Raw genomic sequence first — 12,437 nt, forward strand, 5'->3', positions numbered from 1 at the left:
GATTTGTCTTGCTAAGCATAACTAATGTCGTTATTGAGTGTAAAACTCATATGCATGGTGCTACTAAAAATGTTATAATATAATACAGAAAAAACCAAAACTCCGAAGAGAATGGGCGCCTCACTTCTTCAATCCAAACCTAGACATGATCATCCTGTGTGATGCCACCTGTTCTCAGTCACCGTAAGCTATTAGCAACATTACACAGTACCAGGGCATGTATTTTAAGAAACATCAATTGGTGAGATTTGCCTTGTTACTTCATTGGATCTTCCAAGAAGGCAAGTGTGATCACTTTATTATTGTAATTATTGATCCTACTCAGTACAAAATATTCTAAGTGAACATTAGATGTTTGGTTGCTCAAGTACATGATGCATAAGCAAAAGATGACATGATGGGAACCAATAAACAGCATAGAAATATGAAGATCTCTCACAGGACTGACCTTTCTCTTTGTTGTTGCCTCATGTAACCCGTCCTTAGAGATTTTGCTATACAGGTTGGTCATACTAGGTGATTAACCGAGTCTATTGTTGTAAATAATTAAATATTCATTACCTCCATTACATAATTTTCCTTTGCTTGTATGATCAAACAGCGTTTCAGAACCAAGACTTCATGGACTGATCAGTATAAAATAAATTATGATTTACACATGTAGTTTGCTAGAGCTAGACGGAAGTATATGGATTGATTCACAAAGACTAGCACTGGCATTATAAGGTGAAAGAAACCAAGTGTGTTGTCTATATAACAAAATTCAGTTACATGCGTTCGATACTGAAGCTGAGAGAGTGCGTACAATGTTTGTCATAAACACAGTTTTGGTGACATTTCTACAGCCGGAAATTTCGGTCAACATTCAGAAAGAAGATAGAATATTTTTGGGATAACTGAGGATGCAATTCCAGAAATGATACTTCCAAATTTTTTCTTCCAAAATGAGCTTTTCAGTGCATCAAATCTATGGTTCCTCATGAACAACTCCACTATAAATAGAGAGGGAAAAGACTAAAAAAAAATCAGGATGCATGCATTATCCGTGACCTAAATCAGTTTTAAGAAGAATCATGGCTGCTCGTCCATACGTGGTGCTCCCACCGCGACCTTCTCGCGTGTGACGGGATACTCCAGTCCAGAGGGAGGCACCTGCACCTCGCCGGAGTGAGCTCTCTGGCCGCCGCCGCGTCTACTTGCGCCTAACAGGATCTTCCATGGCAGTCCACACCCTTGCCGGACTGGGACTACCATAGAGGCGCTTCCTCACGTCGGATCGGCCGGCCGAGCGACGACCCTACAGTAATTATGGCGCAAACTTTTTTAAGACGTAATATTACTTTACATGCAACCAAATCTTACCTCACATCCCTTCCCTCACCGTGGCGCAAGACCAATTGTAAAGACCATAAGTTTACCTCACTAACCTTCTGTTCTTGCCGTGGATGCAGACTGTTACGCTGGGTACATGGGCAGGCTAGGGGGAGAAATAACTATTCCTCACTCAGGGTGACGAATAGCGCAACCCTATATATATATATAACCAAAAACACTCTTCAAAAAACATTTGAAAAAAATATTGAACAAGTATTTGAAAAGAATGTTGAACAATTATTTGAAAGTTTATCATATATATAAAAATGTTGAAAAAGTATTTAAAAATTATTGAACGAGTATTTGAAAAATGTTAAAAAATTATTGGAAAAATGTTGAATAAGTATTTTTTTTAAATATGAACAAGTATTTCAAAAAATGTTGATCATGTACATAATTTTTTTGAAAATGTATTTGAAAAATGCTGACCAAGTATGTAAAAAATGTTGAAATAAGTATGAAAATGTTGATCAAGCATTGAAAAAAATGTTGAATGAGCGTTCGGACAATGTTGAATGTATACGCAAAGTGTTGATCACTTATTAAATTTTTTTTTTTGACATATATATAAATGTGGAGTGAAAACGAAAATAACATAAGGAAAGAAACAAGATGAAAAAAAATGAAAGAACGGAGAAGTAAAAAATTAAAGAATTGATAGAAAAGAAAACAAAAAAACCTGCTCAAATGGCCTCAAATAGGTCGCGTCACCTAGTATTAACAACCAATGGGACGTGACGGATTGGCTAGCAGCGTGCCTCGTCTCTCTGTAGATCAGGGATAGATCCCGGATCTCTGGTACTTGCGTTTCATGATCTCCTTTTATTTTACTTTAATGCGTGAACGAATGGGCCGGGCCAAATACTTAGAACCTTCAGCGACACTTCTCTACCGCCTCGCTTAAAGCGAGAAATAGTCACTGCGGAAAATAAGTCCTAACCCCTCTCTTACAAAATACAGTATGAATTGGGCCGACGATGAAAAGAAAAGAACTCTCAACTTCTCAAGGCCATGTTTGGTTGGCCCGACAATTCCCGACCCGACCGCGGGCTCCACCCCGTCAGCGGCCAGAACTTTCTTGCTCTCCATCGCCCAACACTAATCTCGATTCTCGCAACGCCGTCATGGAGCCATCGCCGGAGCGTTCGCCGCCGACCACCACCGCCACCGCCGCTGGAGGAGGACACGAGCCCTCCAACTCCTCCTCTCTCTTCCCCCTCTTCCCGCTCTCTGCCCCCACCGAGGTTTCCCAGTGTCTCCCGAACCCTAGCTTCTCCTTCGACGCCTCCTCCCTCAACATCCCACCCACTGCCTCCTCGTCCCTCCCGCCGCTGAGCCCCTCTTCGGACGAGGAGGAGGCGGCCCCGAAGCCCGCTCCCGCGAAGTACAACCTGCTGCCGTCCTCGCCGTCCGACGAGGAGAGGGGGTCGAGGCGGGACGACAGGAAGAGGAGGAAGCGGAGGAGGGAGCAGGAGCGGTATGAGGGGGCCGCCTCTTCGCGGAAGCCGGGGGTTCGTGCCTGGGCTGGGTCGGAGACCAAGCTGGTCAAGGATTACTACGTCGACGCCAAGGGCGACCAGGATAACTTGGCATTTGGATCAATCTACAGGTCAGTGTTTGCTTATGTTTATGCACGGATTGTTGCATAGCGAAGCTGTTGTGTTAAATTCATGCTTACGCCATACTGAAATATGCTGAACAGACTGTTTATGCTTTCACATGTGAAGTTATTGGTGTCAAAGCTACATTTCACCGATTCCATTGTTGCGGTGTTTGTTCTAGTAGGAAACGATTAGAGTGTCTTGTTCATTTATGCAATTGGATGCAGGTGTGGTAGATCACATGCCAAAGGCCTGTGTAAGAGGTTGTGTATAGTTGCTTATGTTTAGCGTCTTATCAAAGTTATTAGCACCAAGTTTGATTTCCTAGATGCATAAACTATATGGTTAAACTCGTGTATTGGTAATTTCCAGAGCGCTAACTACGCAGTCTGGAATTAAGTTGCAAAAAATCGTGAGGTGGAGTTAATGATACCAATGGACATGGACTGATAGTTTAAGCTTTAAACCCAGTGTAGATACTTATAGTTTCACATGTTTAATCCCGTGCTGACTTAGAAGCTGGGTTGGAACAATTTTATTTTTAGAATAATCAGATCAGTTTGTTAAACAGGAAATTCTTATATTCTGTCAGTTTTTTTATAACTAAAGCTCAACTCTCTGTTATTGTCTAGTTAGCCATTTATCTTCTGGGACTTGCTGCAAAGTTACTAATATCAGTCTGTTTCAAAACATTGTAGAATATATCTACGCGGTTACTGTGAAGATTTTTTTTTATCAACTGCAACATTATGTAGCTTAGTATTCTGTGGTGTCTTGTGATTGCCAGTTCAGTATTTTACTTGTGTACAATGTCAGAGAACAACATAGGCTTAGGCGGGCCTGTAGCTGCTATCCAAATGGTACACCCGACCCTTTGTTAGACGTTAGTTTAGTACTCCCTCCATCCGGAATTAGTTGACGCTCTAGATACATCCGTTTGAGCGTCAACTAATTCCGAACGGAGGAAGTATTTGTTTTCTGTTCTTTCAACAATTTCTTCTTCAAGTAGATGCGTCCAAACTTGGACTGCTACATCAAAATTAACGTATAAACAATATATGTGCCAATGGAAGCTTGCACAGGGGAGCAATTCGGCTGATATTGTCAATGGTAACAATGTAAACAATACATGGAATTAGTATATCATCAAGCTGGAAAAGTTAAATGTAGTCACTTTGTTCAGAATATCAATGCTTAATAACATGTTGAAGTTTTCCAGTTTTTACCTGCTGCAGAGACTTCATTCTGTAAGCCGAACTTATTCAGGTAACTGATTTTATTCTAATCAAGTCTAACACCACATGGTAATATGCAGAATGGACATTGCACGTTACAAGCCTCAAAACGCACTGGAGACACGTGGGCTTAATCGACGTTTCTATAATTATGGACATGCTTCATCGCAGATGGATCTAGATTCAGATTTGGATGGACTGGATAACAAAGTAAAAGTGGGAGGGCGTTACTTTTCAGCAAAACATGCTGTTTTAGAAAGAAACAAGGGTTTCAAGCACCTGAAAGTGTTGAAAAGTGATATGATTGCAATTCTCCCTGAAGATTTTATCCCTGTAGAGACATCATCCCTTCCTGTGAAAAGCACAACCGTGCAACAGGAGCTTGAGGAATCTTGGGAAGATGAAATACTTCGGAGGACAAAAGAATTCAATAAGATGACACGAGAATGTCCTCATGATGAAAAAATCTGGTTGGCCTTCGCTCAGTTTCAGGTATCACAGTTTTAGAAGAATATTTCTTTCACCAGGCTATCACATTGTGTAGTGCACAGTTGATTTTTTTTTACAGCATACAGTTAAGTCACAAACAGAATCTTAAGCTATGAAACTGTTGACTAGAGTTTTACTTCAGCTAACCTTTCCCCCTTCCACCTTATAGTTGTTAAGAAATCTAGTGAAGTGATTTCCTCTGCTTCTGCATTGCAGGACAAAGTTGCCAGTAGTCAGCCACAAAAAGCAGCACGTTTGCAAACAACTGAAAGAAAAATTAGTATATTGGAGAAGGCTGTGGAGCTCAATCCAGATAACGAGGAATTGTTGCTTTGCCTTCTGAAGTCATATGGTGAGAGGGATAGCTCTGAGAGTCTCTTTGGTAAATGGGAGAAAATACTTATGGAACACCCTGACAGTTGTAAGTTGTGGAAACAGTATCTACTTCTGTGCCAAGGGGAATTCTCCAGATTCAAAGTATCTGATACACGGAAGTCTTACTCATATGCAGTACAGGCTCTATCTGCAGCTTGCACAAAGCTATGTAGGCAGGTTTAGTGCCTCATTGAACATATTTCAGCATAACTGTTCTCCCTTCTCTCCCTCTCTTTGCATGAATTTGCTATAGTCATTAAAATGTTTTGTTCTGAAATTTTCCGCAGGATTGTGAAAATGCTGATCTCAAAGCACATCCTTCCTTAGTTCAGGTTGAACTTGGTTTAGTGGATATATTTGTGAATCTTTGCCGGTTTGAATGGCAAACAGGACATCGAGAATTAGCAACTGGGTTATTTCAAGCTCAAATTGAGTTTAGCCTATTCTCGCCTCCCCTTTCCCTGTCCTCAAGCAGTAAGCAAAGACTCTTTGAGCACTTCTGGAATAGTGGTGGTGCCAGAATTGGAGAAGATGGGGCTCTTGGATGGTCTACATGGTTAGCAAAGGATGAGGAGAGTCGACAAAACATGGTTATGCAAGAAAATCCTCAAGAGCCTGAAGGGGGAGGCTGGAGTGGTTGGTTTAATCCCTCTGTAGCAAATGCTGAAACGAATGATGTGTCTAACCAATCAATAGAAGAATTGGCTGCTGATGGAATTGATCCAGAAGACCCTGATACTGAGGACACACCTGCACAAGATGATGTTGAATCTTTACTAAAAAAGCTCGGCATTGATGTAGAGACTGAGTACAGTAGTGAAGTTAAGGATGCAAAAACATGGAATAGATGGTCCACAATGGAGCTGTCGAGGGAGAATGAACAATGGATGCCCCTTCGTGAAAATTCTGGTACTTCCCTTTCCCCCTTTGTTGGTAAGATTGAGAAGTGACTTTGAGATTTGTTTAGGTAACTCAATTCTAACACTGGGATGCAATTTCCAGGAGCAGGACCAAATCATTCTAATGATGCCTCATCTGGAGAAGTCAATGATCAGCTTTCCAGAGTAATCTTGTTTGAGGACGTAACTGAGTTTCTGTTCTCTTTATCGTCAGAAGAGGCTCGTTTTTCCTTGATATGCCAATTTATTGATTTCTATGGTGGCAAAATTTCTAGATGGTAAATTCTTGCACTTCTATCCTGTTAAGCTTTGGTCATCCTCCTCATGTGAACAGAACTAAATACTCCCTCTGATCCAAATTAATTGTCGCAGCTCTAGACTTTACTAGAGCGGCGACAATTAATTTGGACCAGTGGGAGTAGTATATTTTTATTGCCTTGTAACTTGTTTCAATTTTTGTTGCTCAGTGTGCAACTCCTTATAACTAAGCCTGACAAGAAAACTGGATAGTATAATTTGATCAAATCTGTTACCATATAATGGGAATTATGAGATTTATGGCTATACCTGCAGCTACCCAGCTGGGTTTCCTCATTATTTTGGTCATGTAGCACGTTAGTCTTTTAGTTTAATTCATCACGAACATTTCAGCATCCTAGAGTGGATTCTGAGTCGACAGCTGGGGGATTCGAAATTTATCCTGGTTATACAGAGCTTACACCAACTTGTTCGTCCTGAAAACCTACTGAGAAGTTGTGCACTGGGTTGCACGATGGAAAGTTGGTTGCGGTTATCCTAAATTCCAGGACTCATCCTTCAGTTTTAATCAATGTTCTTAAATTCCAGGACATCCAGCAACAGTTCAAGTTGGCTTGATAGAATTATGAGCCTTGAGATGATTTCAAATGATATTTCGGAAGATCTTATCGCCATATCTGACCTTGCAAACAAGACACAAAATTCAAGTCATTGTAGTTTGGAGTCTTTATTAGGAAGTATGCATGATCTTTCTCAAAGACCTGGCCTGGTGAAATTTCTGAAAAATGCAATATTGCTTTCCCTTGATATATTCCCTCGTAATCATATCTTGGAGGAAGCTGTCCTTGTTACCACCCAAATGTATACGGCACAAGAGAACACTTTGTCTACTCCAGCTAATGCATCGCGGGCTTTGGCCAAAAACCTGCTGAAGAAAGACAGACAGGTATGCTTTATCCTCTTTCCCTTTTCTTTGTTTTCACATTAATTTTTCGTGGGCCATAAAAGTTATAAGCAACTAGCTAGTTGTGCAATAAACCACACAGAAGTATGCTCATGTATTTCTAGCCAGTAGCCACCTAGTTCACACGATAGAGTTTTGCCGAGTGATATCACTCAGCGTAATCTGCATCAGTTAGCAAACTAAACACACCATGCAGTTATGGGACCAAAATTAAGCCAAGGCAATCCGTAAATATAGCAGAAGTCCTCAGTTCAATAGCGGTTACTCATATTTTGCATTAACCAAGTTGATGCTCCATCCATTATCTTGTTTTAAATGGTGTTCTTCTGAGAATTCTCCGTGTCTATGTTTCGTTTTTATGTATGAGTGCATTTTATTTAGCCTAAGTTACTTGTAACAGTTATCAGTCTTAATCATATGTAGCTTGGAGTATTGCGTATTGAAGAAATGTAAACCATGACCTTTCTTGTGGCCAGGATCTTCTGCTTTGTGGTATATATGGCCGAATTGAGGCTAGGCATGGGAACATTGACCAAGCAAGGAAGATATTTGACATGGCACTGTTATCTACAGAAGGAGCTACACAGGTATTATAGAACCGTAAAATAAATATATTTTATGGAAGCTTGTATATCCATTCATTCCAATCAGTATTAGTCGCTACTGGTATTGGTTGTATAATGCATAATGCTGCTGTTCTAGCATCTTTGGTGTGTGCATAAACATAGATCTGCCTCTCGAATGCATGCTACCATCTCCAGTCTAAATTCTAAAATAGATGCCTTTAGACATTGACATTATCTCCCATGTACAAGTTTGCCCAATATTTTTTCTAATTGTATGTTAGTCAGCAATTATATTAGAAAATAACGATTTGGAAATAAGTTATGACACAATCATCCTTATGCGATCATTTCCATGTGAAAATTTTAAATACTTATTTGTGGCCAAGCTTTTAGAGTTTTATTGCATGCGTTTCGTGATGACTTCTATTCTTTTAACGGATGTAGTAAGAAATAAGAGACCGGCTTTCTGTTTTTAAGGTTCTTCTGGTTGTTGCTGTTGTTGACAGGATCTCGTCAGGAAGGTTCCTATTCTTTATTTTTGGTATGCTGAGATGGAAATATCAATATCTACTTCTAGAAACAATTCTGACTCGGCACATCGTGCAATATACATTCTTTCCTGCTTGGGTAGCAATATCAAGTATTCTTCTTTTGGCGGTCCTATATCACGCCCGCTGGTATTAAGGGCTCGTCAAGGATTTAAAGAGCAGATTAGAAGCCTGCGGTCTGCATTTGCAAGTGGTTGTTTGAAAGAAGAATCAGTTGCTCTGATTTGCTGTGCTTCCTTGTTCGAGAGTATGACTTCTGGTTATTCTTCTGGTCTTGAAGTGATAGAGGAGGCCTGTCCATTTTCAGGTTCTTCATCCTCTCTTTTTTGTTCTGGATCTATATGGATGATATCGTTTCAAACCATTATGTTTTTCTGCTCCTGTGTGAAGTGGCTTTACTTTATCATTCTATCATTTTACAAAATGGCAATTATTCTTGTTATTCTTTTCCTTGCCACCTCTATTTGTCAATGTCAGTTACTGTTGGTCGAAACTGCTGCTGAAGCAACAACTTAATAACTGCCACCTTGGTCCTATGTCATGCACACTAATTTCTATTCCTTCTACTGATGTATATTGGCTATCCTCCCTTGTTAACTATTGAGTATTCGCAACGAAATATGCACTTAACTTTAGGGTTCTGTTAGTGCAATTTCACTTTTGTTATCAATTGTTATTTACTACTCCCTCCGATCCGTATCTAGACAAATCTAAGACAAGTAATATGGATCGGAGGGAGTACTAAATTATAGTAGATGTATTTGTCTAAGCTATAAGATATTTTATTTATTCATTTATCTTGCATAAACAAATTATACTGTTGTTATACCTGATGTAACAGCCTATTTTTGACTGCTCTCAAGGGTCAAGATGGATGGATCCTTTTGACTGTTCTCAAGGGTCTTTTTCAGTTTTCACTAGAAGTTAAAATCACCTTGTTGTATTTTACTGTTGAACTTACCTTTATGTTTAACCTCTTCATTTGTTGTCCTGCTGTTATTTTGAATCGGATAAAGTCTTAAATATTTTTCTGCATGCTTATAATTATAATTATTTTTTTGTCAAATTTGCATTCAACAAAGCATTCTCTTATTATGTGAACTTGATTTTTTCAGAGAGCCATACCTTGGAATTTGAAGAGTTGTGGATGTATTACATCAAACTGCTTCAGAAGAATCTGAACCAGTTGAGTCTCTCAAGGGTTTGGCCGAGCATATTGAAAGGAGTACAAACATATCCGTACAATCCAAAATCATATGCATCCATGTTAACTCTGAGCTGTCTTTACAGTGTTCCCAACAATCTGCGTCTTACACTTGACAAATGCAGTCAAAGGTAAGGGTGCTTTGTTTCCATGAAAACACTCTGTGTTGTATATCTAGTATAGTGTGATATGAATATAACTTCTAAAGGATATGCCCGTCTAGTTCTCCTTTAATGTGGATCCTCTTGTCATATTTTTTTGTCTGCACTCATATATGGTGTTTAAAGATGGAAATAATATAAACAAGCTTTTATTGTCTTCATGCAATTTTGTTGCGTGCATGTATGACTGTAGATGGCCGTGCTGCTTTCTATTGACTGATTATTTTTTCAACAGGGACCCTTCCATAGTTGCCTTGCTGTTCGCTTTGTCCTTTGAATGGAGTAAAGCAGGATCTTACAATAGAATCCACAGTCTGTTTGAGAGAGCTCTAGCTGATGATAAGTTGCAGAAGTCTGTTCTGTTGTGGCGCTGTTATCTAGCTTATGAGGCAGAGATAGCCTGTAATACTTCTGCGGCACGACGTGTGTTCTTCAGAGCTATACATGCTTGCCCATGGTACGCGAGTCACATAAACATGGATATCAGAGCTTAATTCTGTCATTTTACTTATTGCAATCCACTCAATCACTTGTATGTTAATATGTAAGAATAATGAGCATGTATTCTAAATAAAGTGCATCTAAGAGAAGCAGTGTTTCCAAGTTTGGTTGGTGATGTCACAAAATTTTAGTTTATGAAATATTAGCAGCTTCTGCTTTCTTTTCTTTGCTTTCTCATGTGAATACGTAAGTGGTTTTTATTCCATGTGTATTTTCTCATATTTATCTTAGCAGCCACTATTTAAACTGTATATTTTATTATTATTACCTCTTGGGCTTAGAATTTTGGTGGTTTAATTTTGTTGTTATGGATGATTGTGTTTGGCATCTCAGATCTAACACTCTTTCGCAGGTCTAAACGATTATGGCTTGATGGGTTCCAAAAATTGAGCTCAGTTCTGACTATGAAAGAGTTATCAGATCTCCAGGAAGTTATGCATGGCAAGGAATTGTTCATTCGCACTGATATCTATGAGATACTGTTACAAGATGAAGATGACATATGATCAGATGTGTATTCAAAATTCCAAATCTGTCCCTGATGGCAATCATTTGAGCTGGTAGTTTCCAAGATCACAGCCGTCAACCAAATTCAGTTCTACAGCCGTCATAATACACATCCAATGAGATCTGGATGCATCTTATAAACGGCTACGTCTTTGGATTGTCAATATTGCTGATTTTAACTGCCCCTTACTTTCTGTTCCTTCCAAGACATTTTTGCCAGGTTTGTTGCCACTTAGTTCTCCCATTTGATCCTTGGTTATTGTAATTACACAATAGCTTCACTAGGCTATTTTAAACCACAGGACATAATCAATCTGAAAATGTCTTATGGCAACTGCTGAAGGCAATTACAAAGCACAGTGAATACAAATTTGGTGTTCAGATTGTTTTGCAAGAATGGAGCAACAAAAATGCAAAATTACTGCAACCTCAGTCAAGTGAGTCATGTGTTTTGCAGGGGGCATGGTTTCCTGTTTTTTCTTTGCCCAGCTACATTTTACTTTTTTCTCATAGTTTTGGTGGTGAATCAGGTTAAGCGGGCCTCATGAGGTATCCCAGGATCTTGGCTGTCGAAAGAAAATCTTAGTTTGCCGAAGACCTGGTTTCTCTACAAATTTGTAAAATCACTCGCTTGTAACATCACTAGTTTTGCGCTAACCTGAACCGGTCATTGTGTTCTTCGCGCAACTGATGAAATAATAGAATGTCACTCCATATTACAATGATTGAACTGATCCACTTAATTAGACCTTTAGAGACAAAGAAAAAGGAATTAAAAGGAAAAGGAAAAGCCGTGGCTAGACGACGAGTGTGCGCTACCTCGTGAGTCGTGACTGTTAACCGGGCTGTTTCAGTAAGTGAATGTGTGCTGTGACTTCAAAAAAAAGTAGGAATATGTGCTGCGACTTCATGGGGTTGTTGCATGCAATGAGTTGTATGCACCACACCATGTGGTACCGCTGTTTCACCTGTACATATACGGTAGCCAGGTATAGTACTATTTGCTGGTCCCGGTTGGCCCCAATTTGAAGTGATACTGGAAGTTCAGTTCAGTGCGCAGGGTTGTTGGCTTATTACTACTCACCTGTGCCTGCACAGTTCAATCATGCTCGTCAGAGCGTAGGTGTCGACCAAAGGTTGCAGGATTCTACAAACTCAAATTCATGTCAGGTTGGTGCTCGGCAGTCGGCACAAGCTGATGCACTCCCCAGATGCCAAATCGTGAGCTTCTGAGGGTGGAAGCTCCAATCACGTCGACCACCAATGCCGAGAGGTAAGCTCATGGAAAAAAAATGAATAAAAAGGACAAGGAGAAGCCATGGTTAGGCGACGTGTGTGCGTTCCTTCACGACTGTTAATTGGGTTCCTAATTCGGACTAGTAGAATGCCCGTGCGTTGCTACGGGCAAAAGCCGAATACCCATGCGTTGCCACGGAATAATAAAAATATGGACACATTGATCAAATTATTCTTCTAATTTAGAAATATGGGTTAAGCATGGTTACATCAAGTTTTCATTATGCAACGACAAATATAAATTCTCTTCCACTTTTTTTCCTTCTCTGCAATCTTCCTATCTCCTTAAGCAGCCAAATTGCTCGCCACCCGAGAACTTATAACTGGATATATATCATCCATTTATAAATAGTATTAGTATTCTCACTGTAAATACTCTTATATTTCTTTATAGAGGGAGTATCACTCAACTTCATGCATCCATGTGTCACTATTACATGATACACAAAGATTGACAGT

General features: G+C 39.7%; 1 protein-coding gene across 2 annotated transcripts; it reads left to right on the top strand.

Annotated features, from left to right (window-relative positions):
• The first annotated feature begins 2,415 nt into the window (after nucleotides 1–2,415).
• Nucleotides 2,416–11,407, top strand: LOC125508811 (nuclear exosome regulator NRDE2-like). Of its 2 annotated transcripts, none has more exons than XM_048673603.1 (13): nucleotides 2,416–2,983; nucleotides 4,291–4,702; nucleotides 4,916–5,251; nucleotides 5,362–5,983; nucleotides 6,077–6,251; nucleotides 6,820–7,177; nucleotides 7,672–7,782; nucleotides 8,268–8,616; nucleotides 9,425–9,644; nucleotides 9,910–10,131; nucleotides 10,528–10,902; nucleotides 10,985–11,119; nucleotides 11,196–11,407. In XM_048673603.1, the coding sequence occupies exons 1-11, from the start codon at nucleotides 2,499–2,501 to the stop codon at nucleotides 10,679–10,681; spliced, it is 3,444 nt and encodes a 1,147-aa protein (XP_048529560.1). In that variant the 5' UTR covers nucleotides 2,416–2,498; the 3' UTR covers nucleotides 10,682–10,902; nucleotides 10,985–11,119; nucleotides 11,196–11,407. The 2 variants fall into 2 exon arrangements, with proteins under 2 accessions (XP_048529560.1, XP_048529559.1); XM_048673602.1 differs by having other exon boundaries at nucleotides 11,213–11,407.
• Nucleotides 11,408–12,437: the final 1,030 nt, after the last annotated feature.

This window comes from Triticum urartu, chromosome 5 (assembly GCF_003073215.2).
Source record: "Triticum urartu cultivar G1812 chromosome 5, Tu2.1, whole genome shotgun sequence".
In the NCBI taxonomy this organism is placed as follows: Eukaryota; Viridiplantae; Streptophyta; class Magnoliopsida; order Poales; family Poaceae; genus Triticum; species Triticum urartu.